Source organism: Lynx canadensis, chromosome D2, assembly GCF_007474595.2.
Source record: "Lynx canadensis isolate LIC74 chromosome D2, mLynCan4.pri.v2, whole genome shotgun sequence".
NCBI lineage: Eukaryota > Metazoa > Chordata > Mammalia > Carnivora > Felidae > Lynx > Lynx canadensis.
In genome coordinates, this window is record NC_044313.2 from 35,269,355 (window position 1) to 35,296,999 (window position 27,645).

The 27,645-nt window shown below is 38.9% G+C and overlaps 1 protein-coding gene across 1 annotated transcript in view; it reads right to left on the reverse strand.

Moving 5' to 3' along the window:
* BTAF1 (B-TFIID TATA-box binding protein associated factor 1) overlaps nucleotides 1–27,645 on the reverse strand; it is a 120,385-nt gene that overhangs the window by 8,150 nt on the left and 84,590 nt on the right. The window contains exons 26-34 of the mRNA XM_030334413.1: nucleotides 21,226–21,378; nucleotides 20,876–20,997; nucleotides 20,598–20,765; nucleotides 9,811–9,888; nucleotides 9,553–9,682; nucleotides 7,428–7,569; nucleotides 7,209–7,339; nucleotides 5,172–5,297; nucleotides 3,432–3,584 (exon numbers count right to left, since the gene is read on the reverse strand). Coding sequence (XP_030190273.1) covers nucleotides 3,432–3,584; nucleotides 5,172–5,297; nucleotides 7,209–7,339; nucleotides 7,428–7,569; nucleotides 9,553–9,682; nucleotides 9,811–9,888; nucleotides 20,598–20,765; nucleotides 20,876–20,997; nucleotides 21,226–21,378 — 1,203 coding nt within the window. The remainder of the gene's footprint in view (nucleotides 1–3,431; nucleotides 3,585–5,171; nucleotides 5,298–7,208; nucleotides 7,340–7,427; nucleotides 7,570–9,552; nucleotides 9,683–9,810; nucleotides 9,889–20,597; nucleotides 20,766–20,875; nucleotides 20,998–21,225; nucleotides 21,379–27,645) is intronic.

Consider the following 27,645-nt stretch of genomic DNA (forward strand, 5'->3'; position numbering starts at 1 on the left):
GGGCAGAGAGAGAGGGAGACAGAGGATCCCAAGCGGGCTCTGCTGCTGGGGCTTGAACTCACAAACCGTGAGACCATGTCCTGAGCCACAGTTAGATGCTGAACTGGCTGAGCCACCCAGGCGCCCCTGTATCTAAGTCTTTTTTAAATTTTTTTTTTCAATGTTTATTTATTTTTGGGACAGAGAGAGACAGAGCATGAACGGGGGAGGGGCAGAGAGAGAGGGAGACACAGAATCGGAAACAGGCTCCAGGCTCTGAGCCATCAGCCCAGAGCCTGACGCGGGGCTCGAACTCACGGACCGTGAGATCGTGACCTGGCTGAAGTCGGACGCTTAACCGACTGCGCCACCCAGGCGCCCCTGTATCTAAGTCTTTTAAAATTGACTTTGCTTATCTCCGTTAAATTTCACCTACAGTTTGAGTTCATCATTTCAGTATCCTGAAATTTAAAAATTCTGGCATTATTAGATAATTCTGGGACTAGTACTTGCTGATATACAGGTTTCTATATTTCTAGTGCCAGATTTTTAAAAAGCAAATAAGACTTCTCCCCTAATTCAGAGAACAGACATATTTTAGATGAAAGCAAGCTTGTTTTCTCTCCCCTAAGATAGAACTTTTGTTCCGAATGGCTGAAAAGAACTGAGAAAATGGAAAAGATGGATTCTACAAAAGTCTTAGAAGTATGGCCAGAAACAATCTGGGCCTAAGTTGTACAGTTCCTAAGCATCTTAATTCCAGACACTTCAGCTTCAGAGTGACAATAAGCTTCTAAAATGAGAGATCAGTTTAAGTAATAACTGCAGAGAAAAATGTGCAAAAAGATAAACTAAAAATAATTTAAAGCCTATAATATAACTAAAGTGTGGATGAAATGCAAATGATTTTGGAAATCTAATTAGCTGATTCCTTGACTAAGTATATCTTATAACTTTATCAGCTATGTTAAGAAAATCACTGGGGCGCCTGGGTGGCGCAGTCGGTTAAGCGTCCGACTTCAGCCAGGTCACGATCTCGCGGTCCGTGAGTTCGAGCCCCGCGTTGGGCTCTGTGCTGACCGCTCAGAGCCTGGAGCCTGTTTCCAATTCTGTGTCTCCCTCTCTCTCTGCCCCTCCCCCGTTCATGCTCTGTCTCTCTCTGTCCCAAAAATAAATAAACGTTGAAAAAAAAAAATTTTTAAAAAAAAATAAATAAAATAAAAAAAAAGAAAATCATGAACATTTTATGTACAAAATTAGTTTGGCCAAATAAGAAAAGGATTCCATTTACAGACAATGTAAAAGCAATACTCATTCTATCATTTTATGATAAAAATCCAGTGTTTTACATTTAGTGATATAAAGATACATACCTGGATGTCATATATGTCATTATATAACATTTTCTATACTAACCCATGTGAAACCTAAAATCTTCATTTATTAGTTATTCTTCATGAAATTTAGGCCAGAATAACTACAGAAAGCAAAAACAATGACTAAAGTCCACATTTTACAGTAAGCTCTTAATTTTTTTTTTTTTAGTAAGCTCTTAATTTTTAAGACTAGTTAGAACTAAATGGTGTTAGTTTTAACATTTGGTGCTTGCAATTGGTTCTTTTAAAAACCAATTATTTCTGATATATTTATTTCTGAAATCTTAGAATTTTCAAAAATTCTGTTTTTGAAAGCTACACTAAGACAGCAACATGAAGAAAATGGCAGAGTAGGCAGCTCCCAAAAAAACTCAGAGATACACATTGACAAATATTATAATCAAACTATTGAAAGAGAATCTGAAAAGCAGCAAGAAAAAAAGTGAATTCATCATGTAAAGGGGATCCTCTATAAGATCAACATTGGATTTCTCATCAGAAACCATGGAACACATTACTAAAGAAAGTCAAATAACAATCTACAGAATGGGGGAAAATATTTGCAAAACTATGTATCTGATAAGGGCTTAATACCTAGAATATAAAAGAACTCTTAAGGGCACCTGGGTGGCTCAGTCAGTTGAGTGTCCAACTCTTGACTTTGGCCCAGGTCATGACCTCATGGTTCATGAGATTGAGCCCCACGTGAGGCTTCATGCTGACAGCATGGAGCCTGCTTATTAGGGTTCTCTCCCTTTCTCTCTGTCCCTACCCTGCTCATGCACGCTCTCTCAAAATAATTAAATAAACTTAAAAAAAAAAAGAAAAGAAAAAAAGTCTTAAAATTCAACCAAAAGACAATTTAAAAATGATCCAAAGTTAAACGGCATTTTCAACAATGAGCTAGCATTTCATACCTACTGGGATGGCTGCAATAAAAAAAATAGTAAAGTACGCATTGGCTAGGATGTGGAGAAATTGGAATCATGGCACATTGCTGATGGAAATGTAAATGGAACAGCCATTGTGGAAAACATTCTGGCAGTTCCTGAAAAAGTTAAACACTGAATTGGTAGATGATCCAGCAATTCCACTCCTAGGTTTAGTTCATCCAAAAGAACTAAAAAGAGGGGCTTAAACTGACACTTACAAGCCAACGTTCGCTGCAGTATTATTCACAATAGCCAAAAAGGTGGAAACAACCATTGTGTCCATCAACACATGACAAGATTTGGGACGCCTGGGTGGCTCAGTTGGTTAAGTGTCCAACTCTTGATCTGGGTTCAGGTCATGATTTCACAGTTCATGATTTCAAGCCCCGCACTGGACTCTGCCACTTGGGATTGTTTCTCTTTCTCTCCATCCCTCCCCCACTTGTGTTCTCTCTCTCAAAACAAACTAAAAAAAAAAAAAAAAAAAAAAGGCTAAACAAATGTGGTATATACATAATAATAATAATAATAATAATAATAATAATAATGGAATGTTATTCAGCTATAAAAATGAAGTACTAATACATGGTACAACACAAATGAACCTTGAAAACCAATTGAGGGGTGCCTGGGTGGCTCAGTTAGCTAAGCGTCTAACTCTTGATTTCTGCTCAGGTCATGATCTCATGGTTTATGAGAATGAGCCCTGCATCAGGCTCTACACTGATAGTGTGGATCTTGTTTGGGATTCTCTACTTCTCTCTCTGCCCCTCCCCTGTTCATGCACGTACAGGCACGCACTCTCTCAAAAAAAATAAACTAAAAAAAGAAAACCAAGTGAAATAAGCCAGTCACAAAAGTACAAATATTGTATGATTCCACTTACATTAAATATTTAGAACAGGTAAATTCATACAGATATAAAGTGGACTAGAGGTTACCAGGGGTTAGAAGAAAGTAATGGTATATATTATACTACACATATTTACCACAGTTTCTAAAAAAAGCTGTACCAAAAATTGAACCAAATTAAAAAATAAAAGAAATGGCATACACATCAGTACTATTTTGGAAAAGTATATTTATACAGTGTTACAGATCAAGAATGTGTAACACACATCGAACATTCATGAAACCTACTTACTTGTTTCAAAGCTGAGAGTTTAGGGGCATGTTGAATATCATGAAGAGAAGAATTCTGAATTGCCAGTTTTTCAGTAGTACTCTTGAACTCTGGATGTTGAGGTGTCAAGACTAATGCTGGATGGTTGCACAGTTTACGTAAATACTGTAATGCCTTTAAGGGGAGAAAAAGTATATGCAAGTCCATACATACCACAAATGTCTACATCTTAGTAACTTCTCCTATTTCTACTCTATCCATAGAAAATGCCCTTTGTCCTCTTCTTGCTCCTCCTACTCATTCTTCATGAATCAGTTCAATGTCTCATCTGTGACACCTTCATCTGTGCTTCTTGTGTGAAGCGTATGAGAGCATTTATTGCATCAATTGTACAGTTTGTGTCTCTCTCCCTCACTAGACAATGAACTTCTCATGGCAGAAAGACCTCTTTCCTGCCCAAAGTGGGATAATGCTTACAGATGCTTCTGGAATAAGGCAACATTTCCTAAAGATTTCCTAAGGGTTTCTCAAACTTCAGTGGGTATAAAAATTTCTTGAGGACCTTATAAATCTGCATATCTCTCCCCTACACAGTATTCTAATTCAGCAAGTCAGGGAGAGGAGAAGACAGAGCAAGGTGGTTATTTCAAGTGGTTGTGTTTAAGAATCAGAACCCTATAGGGTCCTTCTTTCTTTTCTCTAATTTTGCCACATTCTTTCTCTCTTGCCTTTTACTTGGCTTATGATTTGGGTTTTGAATTTTGTATTGGAAAGCTCTAGGGGCACTGGGTGGCTCAGTCACTTGAGTGCCCGACTTCGGCTCAGGTCATGATCTTACAGTTCGTGAGTTCGAGCCCTGCATTGGGCTCTGTGCTGACAGCTCAGAGCCTGGAGCCTGCTTTGGATTCTGTGTCTCCTTCTCTCTGCCCCTCCCCTGCTCGCTTCACTCTCGCTCTCTCTCTCTCTCTCAAAAATAAATAAACATTAAAAAAAATGAAAAACAAACAAAAAGCTCCACTGACAAGGCTCAAGAAACGTCTGGACACGGTAATAGAAACTGGGAGAGGTATAAGCCCTTTACCCCTCTTCTGTCTTAAAAATGTTACATTATTTAATTTATTGGTGGCAAGGGAAGTGGGGGGGGGTTCTATTGTGGAATATTTCAAAAGGGACAGAAAGCCTAAGCTGACACTTTATCTTTTTAATTTGCAATTCCCTTGAGCACATGAGGCAGCACCTGTCTCATGACTTCTGTACTTTTGGTATCCTCTGTCTGGAATCGCTTCCCCTCCACGTATCTGCATGCCTCAATCCTCCTTCAGATTTCTGCTTAGGTGTCACCTTCTCAGTGAGGCTGCCCCTGATCTCTCTACTAGAAACCAATCTACCCAACTCTTATACTGCATAACCCCATACTCTAGGGAAGGAGTCTGTTTTTTCCACTGCTTTTTCCACCCCTGAGCTTACAAAAGTTATTGCCCTATAGCAGGCATTCCAATATTTTTTTTAATGTAAAGCAAAATATTCTCTAAAACTCTTTACTGGCAATATACAAAAAATATTGAATTTTGTATATTTTAGTATTAAATTACTTATTAATTATAACTATGGAAATAAATTAGTACTCTTCTCTATTTTCAAGAATGTATACACAATACTGAAAAAAATTTAAATAAACCCACATTTCAGTATTCCATGTAAAAATTGCTGCACTGAAGAACATGATTCTTGAAGAATTAAAAAAGAGATTATAATCTATACCTGGAATACATGGCCTGTGGCTTTAAGCTTTGGTTTTTCAGTTTCTTCAGAGAGTGCAGCTGAAGAAACTGTTTCATCAACGTCACACTTAGCACGAGACTTAGCAAAATCCTCATAGAGCTGAACCTGTAAAATTGCCCCCGCAAAACAAGTATATTTATTTTCAATTGTTCAAAAACATAGCTAGCAAATGACAGTAAGAGCAATAATTTAAACCAGCCCTCATTAAAGAAATTATAATACCTATGCTTCACTAATGATTACAAATTATCCACTGCATCTTGGTAAATTCCTTTAAAATTACATTTAGAAAACAAGTGTAGCACATTAAGCTTGGATGCTAAAATATTAAAAACTAGTCAAATAGTCCTAGACTCAATTTTTCCACTCTGTTGAGGAAGATAAATACATTACCAATAAAAGAGAACCTGAATCCTTACAAGTAAATGAGAAAATCTTCTCTAAGTGAAGTTTTGTGGTACCCTATAGGTACATTCCAAGAGACCAAGTTTTAAAAAATACTTCTGCTGAAGTGCCTGGTTGGCTCAGTCAGTAGAGCATGCAACTCTTGATCTCAGGGTCATGAGTTCAAGCCCCAAATTGGGTATATAGATTACTTATGTAAATAAAACTTAAAAAAAAAAAAAAAGTACAGAGAAGTAAAAGAATACTACTGCTACCTAAAAGGAGAACTCCTAAAAGTTAAAACATTGCCTAAGGGTCCTGGTTCCTGCCTTGTACATGCTAAAACAATATGAAAGAAAAGAAAATCTAGAGTGCTAAAGAACAGAAGTCAGAATATAAAAACCTGTGGATGCTAAGTAAAGCCAAATGTCACTTCCCTCCCAGCTCCTCCTCCAGGCCACTTAAATGTTTTATACCACTGTCATATACCATGGATTTTCTTTTTTAAAGATTTCATTTTAATCTGTATACCCAACATGGGGTGTGAACTCACAACCCTGAGATCAAGAGTTGCATGCTCTACTGATTGAGCCAACCACGCACCCCTACCATGGATTTTTTTTTCATATGGCACCTTTTCTTTATTGTATTTACTTCAAAAAGTCTTCAGCTCATTGCTCCTAAAATATTCCTTTCAAAAATACTAGTCCAATTTTTATACATGAGAAATGGAGGCCCAGATATATGACATAGATAATATAAGTGATCACATAGCTCTCAGCATCTAGATTAGTGTGCTGCTAAGCTCTAAACTCAAGTTATAGAGGGAGGAGAAGAAAGAAGTTTCTGGGTGTACCTGTTTATCTTTTATTCATTTTACCATACTAAATCAAAATACTGAAATAGATTGATGCATACTAACCCAGAACGTAAGGTTAAAAGAAAATTCTGATTATATAGGCCATGTCTCCCTAATACAAGGGATGGTTTCCCCTTACAAAATACTATATAAGGAAAGGCATACAATAAATTCCTTTGATAACAGTCTCTGTACAAAATTAGATCTGTGCAAAAGTTCAGTCTTATTTCAAAAATTTACTGGCAATGCAGTTAATACTTTTAGAGGGGTGACGTCCCACTTCCCAGGTTTGAAACTCAGTCCTGATATATATTAGCTATATAATCTTGAGCAACTTACTTAATTTTTCTGAACTTTCCTTTCTTTGTTTACAAAAATGGGGACTGACAATACCTATAATGCTGTTGTGAAGATATGACATTACAGGCAGATTTCTGGCCCTTATAAACACTGGCTCATTTCATCATCAGATTAACCTTGCAACTTTTCCGATTAATTTGACATATAAGAAAGCAACTATGATACTTGCTTTTGTTTTAATGCCATATTCAAATGCACTTATCCAAATGTATATCCACATGTCCAAAGAGATTCATTCAGGTCCTAGCTCTCTCTCTTTGGAACAGAATAGTCCTAAAGTCTATCAAAGTAGAAGCTAGATTGGAGTGATAAAAGCCAAAGTCTAATCCCCTTTATTCAATATTTTTGTGGCTTATTCAAAGCACTCTCCTAATAAACATACCACCAACAACCACAATCACTGGATTTCTAACCTGGAGAGGACTAAGAGTACAATAGTAGTCTTGAATAATTTTGGGTGGAAGATCCTGCAAAACATCTTCTTTCATTCTTCTCAAAAGAAACGGCAGGACTTGGCGGTGGAGTGCATCCATTGCAAGAACACCTGTTAAAGAGTAAGAGAAAACAGCTTCAAAAAAGATAGGAATAAGTTATATTCACTTGTATAGTATATAATTATATAGTTTTCATACCTGCTTCTTGTTCTCGACTAGAGCTTCGAGCATCCCTACTTGCTAATATAGGTTTACCATATCGAGCAGCAAACTGGCGTTCAGTCCCCAAAAATCCTGGCATGAGGAAATCAAATAATGACCACAGCTCCAAAACGTTATTCTGAATATAAAAAAGGAACACTAGTTAATCTTTTGTACTGGGATGATTTCCTTACACTTGGAATATTAATGAAAGCCCATTATGAGGACATACATGAGGGGTAATCAACTACATTTTTATACAGATGGTCTAAGTCTGTGTTTTAATTTGAGAAAATTCATATCAGTATCCCTAAAGGAAATATTCTATCCTATCTGGAGAGAATTTTGAAGTCTCCTCCACCAGAATAAGCCTTGGTCCATAGTGTGTAAATCCTACTGGTGGCATCTATCAAGCAATAAATAGAAAAGCAGAAAGATGAATATGCTTCTGATTCTTTTACCTTTGACACTAAACGTAACATCAAGATTTAAAGAATTTGGCCAACATCACCATTTCTTTTTTTATTTAAAAAAATTATTTTTTAAATGCTTATTTATTTTTGAGAGAGAGACAGAGTGAGAGTGGGGGAGGGGCAGAGAGAGAGGGAGACACAGAATCCGAATCAGGCTCCAGGCTCCGAGCTGTCAGCACAGAGCCCGACGCGGGGCTCGAACTCACAAATCATGAGATCATGACCTAAGCCGAAGTCGGACGCTTAACCAACTGAGCCACCCAGGCGCCCCCAACATCACCGTTTCTTAAGGAAACCTAGAAGAGTTTGGTTATAGGTCAAATCTATCCAGTATTCAAAGTAATAAGGAACAGGCAAAGGTTTTTTCCAATTCTACTATTGAAGTTTCATTTGTAAAAAAAAGAAATCAGCACTTTTTCATTTTGGATGCATTCTCAATATGTTTGGATCCTAAGGTACCAACCCACCACCTTACCCACTTCCAGAAGCCCTCTTCACCCTGCTCAGGCTATGATTCATTATGGTGGGCTGCCCTGCCATATGGATACCCTTCTAATCCCACTTAGGCTCTGCCTCCTAACTCCAGGCTACCATGGGTCTTCAGTGCAGAAACCCTTATAGCTTCAGAGCTAAAATGTTCAGGATGGGAGGGCAGAAAGAGGGCCTTTAAGGAAACAAAAAAACCAAACTTGGTGTGAAAGTAATATTGTGAACAATTAAGTGTTCACTTAATGATCAAAACCCTAATACTTATATCAGTCCATTAACAAAAATAAATTTAAAAGAAAAGTAACAAAGATGTAAGCTAAGAACTGTTGATTTTTTTTAGTGTCAGAAGGAATCTTAGAGGTCACTTGGTATTCACCATTCCACTAACTGGAGCATGATGAAGGGTATTTTCCCACCAGAGTTGGCTATCCAAGTTAGGTGTGAACATTTGCAGCCAGTTCCCCTGGAAGATAACAGAATCTCTCAAAAGTATCAGAAGACTTTTATAAATTTACCCATCTCTTTCCTTTTCCAATACAACCTTCTACAATCTTTTCCAATTTTCTCTTAACTCCAGGTATTCACACCTCTACTATATGATGATTCCCCTATGAATCAGCTCTAAGTTTTCAACATTAAATCAGAGTGTGGTGTAATACCACAGAAGTAGAATGGCCAGTGTGGAATAAAGTCTGACTAGTTTCCCATATTTTGGACACAAGACTTCTATTTACATACCCTAAAATCACATTTTACTATTTTAATTCTAGTATAGTTAACATGCGGTGTTGTATTAGTATCAGTTGTACAATATAGTGATTCAGAAATTCCATACACCACCCAGTGCTCTTCATATTGCTTTTAAAACCTGGTTTGCTCAGATGCTATTACGTATCAAATGAACCATTATGAACCAAATGAACTACTGGAATTTATTCCTATAAATGGAAGGAAAGAAGGAAGGAAGGAAGGAAGGGAAGGGAAGGAGGGAGGGACGAAGGAAGGAAGGGGGGAGGAAGGAAGGAAATAAGGAAGAGAGGAAGGAAGGAAGGAAAGGAGGGAGGGAGCAGGCAGGCGGAAAAACATGTCTCTAATTCACTGCCAAATGTCAAACCTTCTTTCCACATGGCAAACAGTGGGGGAGAACAGTAAATAATTACCTGGATTGGTGTTCCAGAAAGAATAATCCTATAATTAGCAGTCAGTTGTTTTACAGCTTTTGACAATTTTGTTTTTCCATTTTTGATGACATGGCCTTCATCAAGAATACAGTAGTTAAATTTAATATTTCTAAGGGAGAATAAACAAAAAAATTTAGCACCTTTTAATATACTGCAGGAACTATATAAAGTCTTTCAGACAGGAAAATATTAACACTCTTCGTAAGTTTTTCTAAAGAAAAAAATTTTAATTCTTACCTAAAGAAATCTATGTCATTCCTCACAACATCATATGAAGCCACTATCAGATTGTGCCTTTTTACTTGATGCTGTAACCTGCATTTAAAAATAAGTTAAGATTGGGAAATGAGGAACCTGCAAAGTCTGTAATAGAGTTTCAAAGAGGGAAACTACAGCTACCGTCTTACAAGGTGTTTTCAATGTGCCTACTAAGCCCAGCATTCTTTTCTGCTTATTCTACATCCATGACCCTGATACCTGAAGACCGTTCTTCTTTTGATTTGGCCTTGTTAGCCTAACTCAGTCCGATTAGAAAAGAGATGGGTACCTGATTCAAAATGTAGTGGACATTATAACTTTATGTGCTCACACCTCTTCCTTGAAGGCACTATTTTGTGCTGGGGGGTGAGGGGAAGCCATCAATCACATGTCCCCATAATCACCAAAGAGATGAAACACTGAATCAGGTTGGGCCATTCACAATATTTTACCCCCTGACCATAAAGACTGGTTTGGGAGCATGACCCAAAGCAGTTAGTCATTTCTAGTATTGATATATTCGTGATGGGAGAGGGAAGATCTCTGTTCACAACAGTTGCCAAGTTAGGTGAATGTGGGCCTCAGACTATTTATCGTCACCTTATTCATTGAATGCACAGACCAATAAAACAAGTTATGTATCAAGAGGAAGAGCAAATGAGAGCAATTTAGATGTACCTGAAGCAAGAATTCACCCCTGAAATTCTCAAAGTTAGTGAATAAACGGACTTCCTGTTTGCTTAAGTTTGTAAATGAATAAATTCTAACTAAAGACACTATAGTAAATTCTTCATAAGAGTGTAAGCTGTTGCCTATTTAATTAGCTGAGTGACCTTAGACCCAGGCCCCATGTTTTATTAGACTTCTATCTGCCAACAGAGAACAAAATTAATAACCATACCTCATGTGGTGACTGTGAGAATACACAATACACAATTTTACATAAATGTAAAACTACTAAGAATAATGCCTGGCTAATAAATGCTGAATATGTGTTAGCTATTATAAATACAGAGGGGTGGCAAATTTATGGACTAATCAGCAACCTATGACTATCCATGCTTTAAAAGATGAACTGAAGGACTAGAGTTAAGATGGTGGAAAAGTAGGGGGCCCTAAGCTTGCCTTGTCCCTCAAACACAGCTAGATAACTATCAAATCATTCTGAACACCCAAGAAATTGATCCTAGGGCAGAGAGAACAAATTGCACATCTACAGGTAGAAAAATGGCCATATCGTGGAAGGTAGGAGCTATAGAGAATTGATCTGGGGGAGAAAAGAGCAGCAGGTGCTGCAGAGGGGAGGGAGCCCTGAACACTGGAAAAGGAGAGAAAGAGAGGATGCAATAGTGCAGAGAGGATTGCACAAAAAAATTCTTTCCCCACATCACTGACTGGGAAAAGGAGAGGGGCTGACTACTTTTAGAAGTCCCCACCATCGCTGGGGTCGTGGCCTTAGCAGTGCTCTGGTGGGGAGGGAGGGTGGAGGCCTGGGAGTGGGCAGTGTAGTCTGAGGATGCCCTGGGTCACACAGGGAGAAACAGTTGCCCTTCCTGAAGTGCATTTGAGAATGATGGCACAGCCTCTTAGGGTACAAGAACTGGCTGTGCCAATGTGCTGCCCTAGCATAGCTATTCACTAGCATAGAAATAGAGACACCTGCTGAAGGCAGCAAACCTTGGCGCCAGCTTTTTGCTGTGCTTTATCATACACCACAAACCACTGTGCAGTCATGCAACTGCTTTACTGAGACAAACCACTGGCCACAGCATGGTGAGACCCTCCCCCAGAGGATTGGTGCAGGTCTCTAAAATTTGGAGTTTTGAAACTCAGCCACACATCTGAGATAAATAAAACACAGGAGTACTGTGACACTGACAGGCAGACAGCATGGACACAGAGTGAAGGCAGGGATCTGACAGAAGTTGGGGACATAAGAGGGGTGATTGTCTGCTCTTTTGTGAGGGCTTCCTGAAGAATGGCAGGCACGAACTCCCTGCTGTGAAGACGAGAGAGCAGGATGACGCCACTTCACCCCTGCCCATCAGCATGACCCACTTCAGTGAGCTATACAGCACTCCCCAACAGAGACTGCTTACACCAAGTACTGCCCCCCTGCACCCTGCAGGTGCATCTCCATTTGGGCAAGGTGCCTCAGAATCAGCGCAGCAGGTCCCTCACCCAGAAGACCAGCACAAACCTCTCACACACACCAACTCTACTGATCACAGAATGCTGCAAAAGCCTCAGTTCTAGGGGAAAGAGGTACAGTTCTTTTAACAGGGAGACCAAAACACACCTAGTTAAAACTTGCCACACAGTGGACAAGGTCCAAACATCCCTCCACTGCAGGCAAGGAGAAACTCTGTAAAGAATTGACTTGAGGAAAGGAGGAGCCAAAATACAACAGCAGACTGCACACTCCGAAACACCTCCTGAAGCACCAGGCCCAAAACACTATAGGATCTTTTTTTTTTTTTTTTTAATTTTTTTATTTATTTTTGGGACAGAGAGAGACAGAGCACGAACGGGGGAGGGGCAGAGAGAGAGGGAGACACAGAATCGGAAACAGGCTCCAGGCTCTGAGCCATCAGCCCAGAGCCCGACGCGGGGCTGGAGCTCACGGACCGCGAGATCGTGACCTGGCTGAAGTCGGACGCTTAACCGACTGCGCCACCCAGGTGCCCCTAAACAAACATTTTTAAAAAATAAGGAAGAAAGAAAAAAAAAAAAAGCTAGAACTGAGATGCAAAACAGACTGGCTGCAATGACAACAAGGACAGATGAAGCAAGGGAATGAATCAGTAATATAAAAGAAAACATTATGGAAAATAATGAAGCTGAAAAGAAGAGGAAAAGAAAAATATTGGATCATGGATGTAGAATTCAGGCAATGCCTTAAGGCAAAATAATATTCCTATCATAGGAGTCCCAGAAGAAGACAGGGGAAAAGAGAGAAGGTTTATCTGAACAAATTATAACTGAAAACTTCCCTTATCTGGGGAAGGACACAGACATCACAATTCAAGAGGTACAACAATTCAACAAAAGCAGGACCATAATAAAAAATATCATAGTCAAATTCACAAAATACACAGAAAAGGAAAGAATCCTGAAAGCAACAAGGGGGAAAAAAGCCATTAACCTACAAGGGAAGACAGATTAGGTTCACAGCAGATCTCTTCTGTCAGGCCAGAAGGAAAGTGGCTTGATATACTCAACATGCTAAATAGGAAAAATATGCAGCTAGGAGCACTATCCAGCAAGGCTGTCATTCATAAAAGAGAGAGCTTCAAACACAAAAATTAGAGTTCATGACCACTAAACTAGCCCTGCAAGAAGTATCAAACGGGACTCTTTGAGTGGGAGACGGAAAGCAACAAAGATTAGAAAGGAACAGAGAACATCACCAGAAACACCAACTTTATAGGTAACACAATGGCAGATAAATTCTTATCTACCAATAATCACTCTGAATGTAAATGGACTAGAGGAGAGGGAAGAAGATGGCGGCGTAGGAGGACGCTGGGCTCACCGCGCGTCCTGCTGATCACTTAGATTCCACCTACACCTGCCTAAATAACCCAGAAAACCGCCAGAGGATTAGCAGAACGGAGTCTCCGGAGCCAAGCGCAGACGAGAGGCCCACAGAAGAGAGTAGGAAGGGCGGCAAGGCGGTGCGCGCTCCACGGACTGGCGGGAGGGAGCCAGGGCGGAGGGGCAGCTCGCCGGCCAAGCAGAGCCCCCGAGTCTGGCTTGCAAAAGCGGAGGGGCCGGACGGACGGAGTGTGTTCCGACAGCAAGCGCGACTTAGCGTCTTGGAGGTCATAAGTTAACAGCTCTGCTCTGAAAGCGGGAAGGCTGGAGGACAAAGGGAGGGAGAGTTGCTGAGACCCCCGCCCCCCACCGACGACAGAGCTCAGCTTGGCGGGGAACAAAGGCGCTCGCCAGCGCCATCTCCCTCGCCCATCCCCCAGACAAAATCCCAAAGGGAACCAGTTCCTGCCAGGGAACTTGCTCGCTCCACGCAAACACCCAACTCTGTGCTTCTGCGGAGCCAAACCTCCGGCAGCGGATCTGACTCCCTCCCGCTGCCACAGGGCCCCTCCTGAAGTGGATCACCTAAGGAGAAGCGAGCTAAGCCTGCCCCTCCTGCCCCCGTGCACCTTGCCTACCCACCCCAGCTAATATGCCAGATCCCCAGCACCACAAGCCTGGCAGTGTGCAAGTAGCCCAGACGGCCACGCCACCCCACAGTGAATCCCGCCCCTAGGAGAGGGGAAGAGAAGGCACACACCAGTCTGTCTGTGGCCCCAGCAGTGGGCTGGGAGCAGACATCAGGTCTGACTGCGGGCCCGCCCACCAACTCCAGTTATACACCACAGCACAGGGGAAGTGCCCTGCAGGTCCTCACCACGCCAAGGACTATCCAAAATGACCAAACGGAAGAATTCCCCTCAGAAGAATCTCCAGGAAATAACAACAGCTAATGAACTGATCAAAAAGGATTTAAATAATATAACAGAAAGTGAATTTAGAACAATAGTCATAAAATTAATCGCTGGGCTTGAAAACAGTATAGACGACAGCAGAGAATCTCTTGCTACAGAGATCAAGGGACTAAGGAACAGTCACGAGGAGCTGAAAAGCGCTTTAAACGAAATGCAAAACAAAATGGAAACGACAACAGCTCGGATGGAAGAGGCAGAGGAGAGAATAGGTGAACTAGAAGATAAAGTTATGGAAAAAGAGGAAGCTGAGAGAAAGAGAGATAAAAAAATCCAGGAGTATGAGGGGAAAATTAGAGAACTAAGTGATACACTAAAAAGAAATAATATACGCATAATTGGTATCCCAGAGGAGGAAGAGAGAGGGAAAGGTGCTGAAGGGGTACTTGAAGAAATAATAGCTGAGAACTTCCCTGAACTGGGGAAGGAAAAAGGCATTGAAATCCAAGAGGCACAGAGAATTCCCTTCAGACGTAACTTGAATCGATCTTCTGCACGACATATCATAGTGAAACTGGCAAAATACAAGGATAAAGAGAAAATTCTGAAAGCAGCAAGGGATAAACGTGCCCTCACATATAAAGGGAGACCTATAAGACTCGTGACTGATCTCTCTTTTGAAACTTGGCAGGCCAGAAAGAATTGGCACGATATTTTCAGTGTGCTAAACTGAATGTAAATGGACTAAATGCTCCAATCAAAAGGCACGGGGTATCAGAATGTATATATAAAAAAAAACCCATAATCCATCTATATGCTCTCTGCAAGAGACTCATTTTAGACCTAAAGACACGTGCAGACTGAAAGTGAGGGGATGGAGGATCATCTATCATGCTAATGGAAGTCAAAAGAAAGCCAGAGTAGCCACACTTATATCAGACAAATAGATTTTAAAACAAAGATTGTAACAAGAGATAAAGAAAGGCACTATATCAGAATTAAGGAGTCTATGCATCAAGAATATCTAACAATTATGAATATTTATGCTCCCAACTTGGAGGTACCCAATCAATTGTAACAAACATAAACTCACTGATAATACAATTATAGTAGGGAATTTTAACACCCCACTTACAGCAATGGACAGATCATCCAAGCAGAAAATCAACAAGGAAATAATGGCTTTGAATGACTCACTGGACCAGATGGACTTAACAAATATATTCAGAACATTTCATCCTAAAGCAAAATACACATTCTTCTTGAATGAACATGTAACATTCTCCAGAACAGATCACATACTGCATCACAAATCAATCCTCAACAAGTACAAAAAAATCGAGATCACAGCATGCATATTTTCAGACCACAGCATTATGGAACTTGAAATCAACCACAAGAAAAAATCTGCAAAGCCCTCAAATACATGGAGGTTAAAGAACATCCTACTAAAGAATGAATGGGTTAAATAAGAAATTAGAGAAAAAATTAAAAAATACATGGAAGCAAATGAAAATGAAAACATGATGGTCCAAAACCTTTGGGATGCAGCAAAGGCAATTCGAACAGGGAAGTATACTGTAATACAAGCTCACCTCTAGAAATAAAAAATGTCACAAATATACAACCTAACCTTACACCTAAAGGAGCTAGAAAAGGAATAGCAAATAAAGCCTAAAGCCACCAGAATGAACAACAGAGAAACAAACAAAATCTGGGGTGCCTGGGTGGCTCGGTCAGTTGAGCATCCAACTTCAGTCAGGTCATGATCTCGCACTTTGTGGAACTGAGCCCCACGTCAGGTTCTGTGCTGACAGCTTGGAGCCTGGAGCCTGCTTCAGATTCTATGTCTCCCTCTCTCTCTGTCCTTCCCCTGTTCCTGCTCTTTCTTTCAAAAGTAAATAAACATTAAAAAAAAAAAAAAAAAAAAAAAAAAGACCAAGAGAACAGATCAGTGAAACTAAGAGCTGGTTCTTTGAAAAAATTAATAAAATTGATAACCCCCTAGCCAGACTTATCAGAAAGAAAAAAGAAAGGACTCAAAATCACAAATGAAACAAGAGAGATCACTACCACCACCACAGAAATACAAACAATTATAAGAGAATATTATGAAAAATTACATGCCAACAAACTGGGCAATCTGGAAAATAGACAAATTCCTAGAAATTCACACACACTACCAAAACCAAAACAGGAAGAAACAGAAAATTAGACCAGACCCATAACCAGCAAAGAAACTGAATCAGCCATCAAAAATCTCCCAACAAGAGAGCCCAACAAGAGAGCCCAACAAGAGAGCCTGGGTGGCTTGATCGTTAAGCATCCAACTTTTCATCTCATCTCAGGTTGTGTTCTCATGGCTTATGAGATCACTTGCATCAGCCTCTGAACTGAGTGTGGAATCTGCTTGGGATTCTCTTTCTCCTTCTCTCCCTGTCCCTCCCTAGCTGGCACTGCCTTTCTCTCTCTCTCTCTCTTTCTCAAAAAATAAAGAAGCTTAAAAAAAAAAAATCTCCCAACAAACAAGAGTTCTGGGCCAGACGGCTTCCCAGGGGAATTCTAGCAGACATTTAAAGAAGAGTTGGGGCGCCTGGGTGGCTCAGTTGGTTAAATGCCCAACTTCGGCTTTCACGGTTCATGGGTTCAAGCTCACGTCAGCCTCTGTGCTGACAGCTCAGAGCCTGGAGCCTGCTTTGGATTCTGTATCTCCCTCTTTCTCTGTGACCCTCCCCTGCTCACACCCAAACTCCCTCTCTCACAAAAATAAACATAAAATAAATTTAAAAAAAAAATAAATAAATAAGAGTTAATACCTATTCTTCTCAAACTCTTCAAAAGAATAGAAATGGAAGGAAAACTTGCAAACTCATTCTACAAGGCCAGCATTACCTTGATTCCAAAACCAGACAAAGACTCCACTAAGAGAAGAATTACAGGCCAATATTGCTGATGAGCATGGATGCAAAAATTCTCAAGATACTAGCATATCAAATCCAACAGCACATTAAAAGAATTATTCACCATGATCAAGTGAGATTTATTCCTGGGCTGCAGGGCTAGTTCAATATTTGCAAGTCAATCAGCGTGATACACATTAATAAAAGAAATGATAAGAACCATGTGATCCTGTCAAAAGATGCAGAAAAGGCATCTGACAAAATACTGCATCCATTCTTGATAAAGCCCTCAACAAAGCAGGGATAGACAGAACATGTCTCAACATCATAAAGGCCATACACGAAAGACCCACAGCTAATACGACCCTCAGTGATACGGTCAGGAACAAGTCAGGGATTTCCACTCTCATTACTATTTAACGTAGTACCGAAGTCTTAGCCTCAGCAATCAGAGACAAAAAGAAAAGGCATCCATCCAAATCAGCAAAGAAAAAGTCAAACTTTCACTATTTGCAGACGACATCATGATACTTTACATATAAAACCCAAAAGACTTCACCAAAAAATTGCTAGAATACATGAATTCAGCAGTCGCAGGATGTAAAATCAATACATAGAACTCTGTTGCATTTCTATACAGCAATAATGAAGGAGCAGAAAAAGAAACCAAGGAACCAACCCCATTTACAATTGCACCAAAAACTGTAACATACCTAGGAATAAACCTAACTAAAGAGGTAAAAGATCTGTACTCTGAAAACTATAGAACACTTGAAATTGAAGAGGACACAAAGAAATGGAAAAGCATTCCATGCTCATGGATTGGAAGAACAAACATTGTTAAAATGTCTATACTAGGGGCGCCTGGGTGGCGCAGTCGGTTAAGCATCCGACTTCAGCCAGGTCACGATCTCGCGGTCCGTGAGCTCCAGCCCCGCGTCGGGCTCTGGGCTGATGGCTCAGAGCCTGGAGCCTGTTTCCGATTCTGTGTCTCCCTCTCTCTCTGCCCCTCCCCCGTTCATGCTGTGTCTCTCTCTGTCCCAAAAATAAATAAACGTTGAAAAAAAAAATTTAAAAAAAAAAAATTAAAAAAATAAAATAAAATGTCTATACTATCCAAAGCAATCTACACATTTAATGCAATCCCTATCAAAATACCAACAGCATTCTTTGCAGAACTATCATCACAAACAATCATAAAATTGGTTATGGAACCACAGAAGACCCCAAACAGCCAAAGCAATCTTAAAAAAGAAAAGCAAAGCTGGAGGCAACACAATTCCGGAATTTGAGGCTACATTACAAAGCTGTAGTCATCAAGACAGTATGGTACTGGCATAAACATAAGCATACAGATCAATGGAATAGAACAGGAAACCCAGAAATGGGCCCACAACTATATGGTCAACTAATCTTTAGCTAAAGAGGAAAGAATATCCAACGGAAAAAGTCTCTTCGACAAATGGTGTTGGGAAAACTGGACAGCAACATGCAGAAGAATGAAACTGGACCACCTGCTTACACCACACACAAAAATAAATTCAAAATGAATGCCAGACCTAAATGTGAGTCAGGAAACCACCAAAATCCTACAGGAGTAAAACACACAGCAACCTCTTTGACCTCACCAGAGCAGCTTCTTACTAGACCCATCACCAAAGGCAAGGGAAACAAAAGCAAACATGAACTACTAGGGCTTCATCAAGATAAGAAGCTTCTGCACAGCAAAAGAAACTATCAACAAAACTAAAAGGCAGCCTACAGAATAGGAGAAGATATTTGCGAATGACATATCTGATAAAGGGTTAGTATCCAAGATCTGTATATAACTTATCAAACTCAATACCCAAAAAACAATCCAGTTAAGAAATGGGCAGAAGATATGAATATACATTTTTTCAAAGAAGATACGGATGGCTAACAGACACATGAAAACTGCTCAACATCACTCATCATGAGGGAAATACAAAGCAGAACTAGGATGAGATACCACCTCACACCTGTCAGAACAGCTAAAACTAACAACACAGGAAACAACAGATGTTGGCAAGGATGTGGAGAAAGGGCAACTCTCTTACACTGCTGGTGAGAATGCAAACTGGTGCAGCCACTCTGGAAAAGAGTACACACACAGGTTGTTCAAAAAGCTAAAAACAGAACTTCCCTATGACCTGGCAATTGCACTATTAGGTATTTACCCAAAGAATACAAAAATACATATTCGAAAGGGTACATGGACCCCAGTGTTTACAGCAGCGTTATCAACAACAGCCAAATGATGGGGAGAGCCCAAGTATCCATCAATTGATGAATGGATAAAGAAGATGTGGTGTATACATACAATGGAATATTACTGAGCCATCAAAAAGAATGAAATCTTGCCGTTTTCAATGACATGGATGTAGCTAGAATGTATTATGCTAAGCAAAATAAGTCAGAGAAAAATACATGATTTCATTCACATGTGGAATTTAAGAAACAAACAGATGAACACATGGGAAGGGGGAACAAAAAAAAAGAGAGGGAAGCAAACCATAAGAGACTCTTAAAGATTGAAAACAGAGTTGCTGGAGGGATGTGGGTGGGGGATGTGCTAAATGGGTGATGGATATTAAGGAAGGCACTTGTTATGACAGCACTGGGTGTTATATGTAACTGATAAATCACTAAATTCCGCTCCTGAAGCCAATATTACACTGTTAAGTAACTAGAATGTAAATAAAAATTTGCACACACACAAAAAGGTAAACTGAGATCAATGGAAATTCTGCTCTTCAAAATTTGTATTAGGGGGGCGCCTGGGTGGCTCAGTCGGTTAAGCGTCCAACTTTGGCTCAGGTCAGATCTCATGGTTCATGAGTTTGAGACCCACGTCAGGCTCTGTGCTGACAGCTCATGGCTGGAGCCTGCTTCAGATTCTGTGTCTCCCTCTCTCTCTCTGCCCCTCCTCCAATTGTGCTCTCTCTGTCAAAAATAAACATTTTTTAAAAAATTGTATTTAGGAACATAAGGGATGTACCAGTTTAAGAGAGAAAAGGTAAAGCTAATTGAACTCTAACATTGCTATGGTCTCAGGACAGTCAGAGCAGCCCTTATGGAGCAAAAGCATTTTGGGGATGAGGGAGCTCTTAGAGAAAGAGATGCTGTGATTACAAGGCTCCCAAGAAGGGCATAGAGAATGGCTTTGGTTCCTAGGTCCAATACTTAGAAAATCCAATTGACTGTTAACAATGGCTAAAGTCTCTAAACTCTGAAGTATCTCACTGATTTTATCTTTATAACATACACTCATCTTTCTTAAATAAGTTGAGGTTCTGACAACCAAAAAGACTAACTAGAAGTCATTTTTAATAAATTGTATTCTTCTAAAGTGATTCTCAAAACAGAAGATTAAATATTTTTGTTGTAGAGTTCTTACCTTATTCTTTCAGTAGGAGGTCCAGTATAGTGTAATGGATTGAGATATTCTTTGGAGCAAAATTTACCTACTTCATCCACCCAGTGACCTGTTAATGTTGGTGGACAAACCACCAAGGAAGGAAGTGGCATACATTCTGCCAATTTTGATCTTGCATATTCTTGGGCCCTTTACAACAATAAAACACAATAAATTAACCAGTGTTTGTTTGTTTGTTTGGTTTTTACATTTCTCAGCATCTAAAACCCCTTTTCCAAAAAAATAACATTTTAAATTACCGGTGACAGTGATCTCCCGCTAGAATGCAGATGGACTGTAAAGTTTTTCCTAAACCCATGTCATCACACAGAATTCCATGAAGTTTATACTTATTAAGAAATGCTAACCAGTTCACACCATCCTGAAAGGTTAGGAGAAAGAGGAAAATTATAAATGTGAACAGATCATAAAAATTTTTTTCTTATAAAACACATTTGCACAGACCAAAAATCCGTGTTTTTATAGGCAAAGGAGTAATAAACGGGTAAAAGACACTAAACACAAGAGTTTACTAAATAAAATTTTAAAAACTCTTCAGGGTACATTGAAAGGAATAGTCACTATTCATTATTTAAGTATAAAACTTTACCTGCTGATATTTTCTGAGTTCAGCATTAATTGGTACTGGTATTTTGTAATTTTCTAATTTTTTCCCATCTAATAACTGCTCCAAAAAGTGTCGTTCCTTGGCTTTCAATTGGATTAGTTCTTCTGACATATTTGGAGGGTCTGGAATGCCTGCCTGAAGTGATTTTTTAAAGTGTATTAAAACTATTTACCACAGTTAATTTGTTCATACTCAGATTATGAAATAACTGCAAATCTTATCAAAATGTAAATACAGAGAAAAATAATTCAGAAATAGTAATAGTTAAAATAATAGTAATAAGTAATAATAAATAATTTTAAAGACTGGACAACAAATAGAGTTTAAATTTGACAAGTATTAAAAGTGTTATCAGACTACTAAATAAGCACATGAGGTATTTTAAACAATACACCTACAACTTATGTTCCCCACACCAGGCATTACTTGATAAAGAGGCAAACAAGATTGTATAACTTATTTTAAATAAAAGGCTGTTACAGGAGCTTCTCAATTTCAGTGTTATGATGCCTTAGGGTATCAGTTCTCAAAATGTAGTCTGCAGACCCATCAGGATACCCAAGATTTTTTCAAAGGATCACTGAGGTCAAAACCATTTCATAATAAAGGAAAGACATTGTTTGCTTTTTTCACTTGGCTGACATTTGCACTGAGGCTCCAAAAGTAATGGTGGGCAAAACTGCTTATGCCTCAAAAAGAATCAAGGCAACATCACTAAATGTACCAGTAGTCACTGTGTTACAGCCATGTATCAGCATTTTTTTAAAAGCCAATTTCAGTTAAGAATGTCCTTATTAAAGCAGTAGGGGCACCTGGGTAGTGCGTCACGTGAATGTCCAACTTTGGCTCAAGGTCATGATCTCATAGTTTGTGAGTTCGAGCCCCCATCAGCCTCACGGCTGTCAGTGCAGAGACCCCTTCGGATCCTCTGTCCTCCTCATTCTGCCCCTCCCCGCTTGAGTTTTTCCTCTCTCCCAAAATTAAACATTAAAAAAACAATGTCCTTAAAGTAGTAAAAATAACTTTATTAGACCTTAACCCTTGAATGCACATCTTTTTAACATTCTGTGCAAAAAACAAATGCGAACTACACATAAAGCACTTTTGTTGTATATCAGAATATAATTATGTTGAGAAAAAAGCACTTATGAGATTGTTTACATTGTGACCTGAGTGAGCCATTTTTCACAGAACAACATTTTACTTGAATGGACTGACAAATTGTTATTCTGACTTGGCTGTCTGGCCGACATTTTCTTAAATATAAATTTGTTTTCTTTGAAGAAAACAACTGACATAAACTTGTTGCCAATGATAAAATTCAATCTTCCAAGAGAAATAGCACTGTGAGCTTGAGCTTAAGTATAAGCTTTCCAATACTTAAGAAGAATTTTCTGTTAGTGATCTAATGAATCTGATTTTTTGCTAATTTATGACAAAATATTATCAACCTTTAAAAGATTTACATAACTCATTGAATCAGTATTTTCCAAGTGACCAATGCTGATGTTAAAAAACATGTATGGGTATAAGTTCTATTCATAAACCAATAAATCTGAATGTAGAGAGATTTTATATTCAGTGATAGGATTTTTAGATTCCACACTGCACATAAATGTAATAACCTTTCTCTTTTTGAGTTTTGGTATGTTATCAGATAAAAGAATGTCCACAATTATTTAAAAAGCTGTCAAAATACTGCTCACTTTTCCAACTACCTATCTCTATGAGGCTTGACTTTCTTCATATACCTCAGCCCAAGAAACATGTTGCAAGAGCCTGAATGCCTAAGTAAATATAACAATCCAGCTATCTACTATTAGACCAGGCATAAAAGAGATGTGCAAACATGCCAAACAATGTCACTTTTCTCACTAACTTATTTTTTAGAAAAAAAGTTATTTTTCATTTAAAGATGTTATTTATGGCAACATCTAATGGGTTTATTAAATGAAATAATGAATCTTTTTTACATTTCTTAGTTTTAATTTCTATTACAGAAAATATGATAGAAGCTCTAGGGTTTTCAAGTTTTAAGAATATAATGAGGAGCACCTGGGTGGCTCAGTCAGTTAAGCATCTGACTTCAGCTCAGGTCATGATCTTGCGGTTTGTGAATTCAAGCCCCACATCAGGCTCTGTGCTGACAGCTGAGAGCCTGGAGCCTGCTTTGGATTTTGTGTCTCCCTCTGCTCTGTTCCTCCCCCACTAGCACTCTCTCTCTCCCCCCCTCTCAAAAATAAAGATTATAAAAATATATTTTAAAAATTTCATATTAAAAAATTAAAAAAGCTAAAAATATATAAAAAAAATTTTTTAAATAAAAAAATAAAAAATATATATTAAAAAAAAAAGAATGTAATGAGACACTCAGACCAAAAAGCTTGAGAACTACTGCCATATGGCATATCTTAAGTTAAGAAATGTAAAATTCTGGAAAAAGAGTATCAATTAAGGTCAATTAAAATATAGGGGTGCCTAGGTGGCTCAACTGAGCAGCCGACTTTGGCTTAGGTCACAATCTCATAATTCGTGAGTTCAATCCCTATGTTGCGCTTGCTGCTATCAGTGTGGAGCTTGCTTTGGATCCTCTGTCCCTTTCTCTCTCTGCCCCTCCCCCGCTCATGCTCTCTTTGTCTCAAAAATAAACATTTAAAAAAAGGTCATTTAAAATATATATTCCACATCACATGAGAAATATATCGGAGGAATGAGGTATGCACACTGAGTCTTAAAAATGACTACCTGTTATATTTTCAGAAAGTTTAGGAATTAACAACTGTATCTAATAAAATAGAATCTAACACTTTAGAACATCTAATAGTATAATGATGGTCATCAAAATGAGGCCTCTCATTTTGTAAGCACAAATGCTTTACAAAATTGTCAAACATCTATCTTCATGGAATTTTTAATGACAACCAGCCATAAGGCCATATAAGTAGATACATTTCCTAACAATGAAACTCTAAGCTGGGAAGTCATAAATATTATTCAGTGCCAGGAACTCTTCCTATGTATATATTCCTCATTCCAATTCCTATTAAATCACCAACAGTTACTAACAGTGCAAGGAATCAGAGCTTCTGTCAAAATTACTTGAATCCTTCTCAGTATATATTTCAGAAAAGTACATGTTCTTCCTGTGAAGATGTAATAGAGGAAATCAAGACAGTGCAGAACAGGAATATACTTGCATGATATTCTTGTTTCTATTGCTACATCTTCAAACTCAGTAATCTTTTCTTTTGTAGCATCCATTCTCCCATTAATCCCAACCAGTGTGTTTTTATTTGTAATTGTATTTTTCATCTCAAGAAGTTCAATTTGGTTTGTTCTTCCTTCTTCCACTTTACTCACTATATTTATGCTTTCCTCTACCTTCTTGAACATATAGAATGTATTTTAATATCCTTATCTACTAATTCTATTATCTGGGCCATTTCAGGGTCTGTTTCTACTGACTGACTTTTCTGCTGGTTATTGGATATATTTTCATACCTGGCCATTTTTTGGTGGGTGCTAAACATCATTTATGTTGTTGGGTGCTGGATTTCTTGGTGTTTTGGGTTTTTTTTAAATATTTTATTTATTTTTGAGAGAGCATGCACACACAAGTGGGGGAGGGACAGAGGATTCAAAACAGACTCTGTGCATGATGCAGGGTTCGAACTCACAAACCGCAAGATCATGACCTGAGCTGAAGTCCAAAACTCAATCAACTGAGCCACCCAGGTACCCCTTCTTTGGTTTTAGTATTTTAGAGTTATTTTCTGGGATGTGGTTTAAAGTTACTTGAAATCAATTTGATCCTCCTTTTAGGGCTTATTTTTAAGCTTTGTTAAGGTAGATACGAATCAGCCTTCTGTCAAGGGCTAGTTTGACCTCACTATTTGGGCAATATACTTCTAAGAATTATGCTTAATGCTCTAAATGGGAGGAAGTCTTCTAATTCAGTTTTGTGGAAACACAAATTATTCCTGACCATGTGTGAGCTCTGGGAATTGTTCCACCTACTCCTTTCAATCATTTTTTCTCCCAGTCTCAAACATACATTCTCACACATATGCCCAGATGAATACTCAGCCCTGGTGTGGACATCTGGAGCTTCTTCTCTGCAACTACTTCTTGGGTGCTTGCAAATTCTAGCAATCTTGTCCTACCTACACTCTGAACTCTTGACTACTCAAATTGGTGAAACTGTGAGGTTCTGTTTAGGTTTCACTTCCCTGTCCGATGGCCTGGAAACTTACTTTAGGCAGTAAGCTAGGGCACTTCATTTGTTTCTTTTCTCTCATGATTTCTATCCTGTGTTGCCTGCTCTTCAGTATCGAAAACCACTGTTTGATTCATTTTGTCTAGTCTTCTACTTATGGTGGGAGGATATATCTGGTCCTGTTTTATTTTTTAAAGGCTTTACTTTTAAGTAATCTCTACATTCAAGATGGGGCTTGAATTTACAACCCTGAGATCAAGAGTCATATGCTGTACCAACTAAGCCAGCCAGGCACCCCTGATTCCTATTTTTCTATCATGGTGAGAGCATAATACAGATCACATCAAAGAGAGTTTGACTAATCTTTTCTCAACCTCTAATGGTCAGAGTCTCTTTTCTTTGCCAATCTGATTATCAAATATTGTTAGTATCCCCTTAAAAACAACTGACTATCTCCTCACAGTGGATTGGGCTGTGTTTTGGGTCACTTCCATTCTAATCCATAAACAGCTATTAAACTGATTTCCTAACAGCTATTAAATTGCTTTCAGCTGTTAGATTAATGTTCCTAAAACATTTGTTCATCATCTACTCCTTTGCTCAAAGAACACATGGTGGTTTCCTATCACTCACTGATTCCAAAATGGAAAAGGGCCAAGGGGACTAACAATTTAGATTACAAATAAGATGATGCAAGGTCCAAGAATTAAAAAATATGAGTAAGACCTAGGAAGCAAAAATGGAAACTATTCTGGAAATGACTTGTGTCTTTCAATATAATAGTGTAGTATTTCATTTTTTTGGTCATGGTACTTATTTTAATACTTTTTATTGTGGGATAAACTATTCATATAGACAAATATATAAATAAATGTACAGTTTTATAAATAAACAACTTTATAACCATTACCAGATCAATAAAAATAGCCCTGCCATAATCCTAGAAGACCCCATATGTTCCCTCCCAGTGATAACCAACTCTCCTTTCCCTTTACTAAAGGGAAATCTAAAATCTAAAATCACTTTACTAACTTTCATGGCAACCTCTTTCTTTTCTTCATACCATTACCACCTAAGTATGCATCCCATGTACTTTTACTTATTTTTGAACTTCATAAAAATGGAATCTTATGTTAAAGATTAGTACTGTTGTGCCTTTACTTTGTTCATTCTTTTGCAGTATCATCATCACCATCACCATCCAGTTAACATATCTACTCCACTGATGATGAACATTTGAGTGGTCTTAGACTACTATAAATAATATTATGATAAATATTCTTAAAGCTATGTCTTGGTACATGTGTATGAATTTCTCTAGGCTATATATCTGGGATGAATTTGCTGGTTATTGGATGGGAATCTTCAACTTCAGCAGATATAGCCAAACTTTTTTCACAGAGGTTACCCAACTTATGCTCATACTTCGCTGGTAGGAACACAAAATGGTACAGTTACTCTGGAAAAACAGTCTGGCAATTTCTTAAGAATTTCAGTATCATATGACCCTAGTAATCCCATTTTTAGATATCTGCTCAAAAAAACTAAAACATATAGGTGCACCTGGGTGGCTCGGTCAGTTAAGCATCTGAATCTTGATTTTGGCTCAGGTCATGATCTCATGGTTAGTGAGACGGAGCCCAGGGCCTGCTTCAGATTCTCTCTCTCCCTCTCTCTCTACCCCTCCTCCACTCACATGTGCGCATGCTCTCACTCTGTCAAAATAAATAAATAAACATTTAAAATGGGCGCCTGGGTGTCTGAGCTGGTTAAGCACACAACTCTTGACCCCAGCTCAGGTCATGATCTCTTATGAGATCAAGCCCCACGTCAAGCTTTGCACTGACAGTACAGAGCCTGCTTGGAATTCTCTTTCTCCCTGTCCCGCCCCCAACTTAAGTACTTTGTCTCTCTCTCTCAAAATAACAAAACATTTAAAATAATTTATAAAAATAAACAAAAGTATATACCCACACAACAACTTGCAAGTGCATGTTCAGTTAACTTTACTTGTAATAGTCAAAAGATGGAGGCGCCTGGGTGGCTCAGTCGGTTAAGTGTCTGACTTTGGCTCAGATCATGATCTCGTGGTTCGTGGGTCCGAGCCCTGCATGGGACTCTGTGCTAACAGCTCAGAGCCTGGAACTTGCTTCGGATTCTGTGTCTCCCTCTCTCTCTGCCCCTCC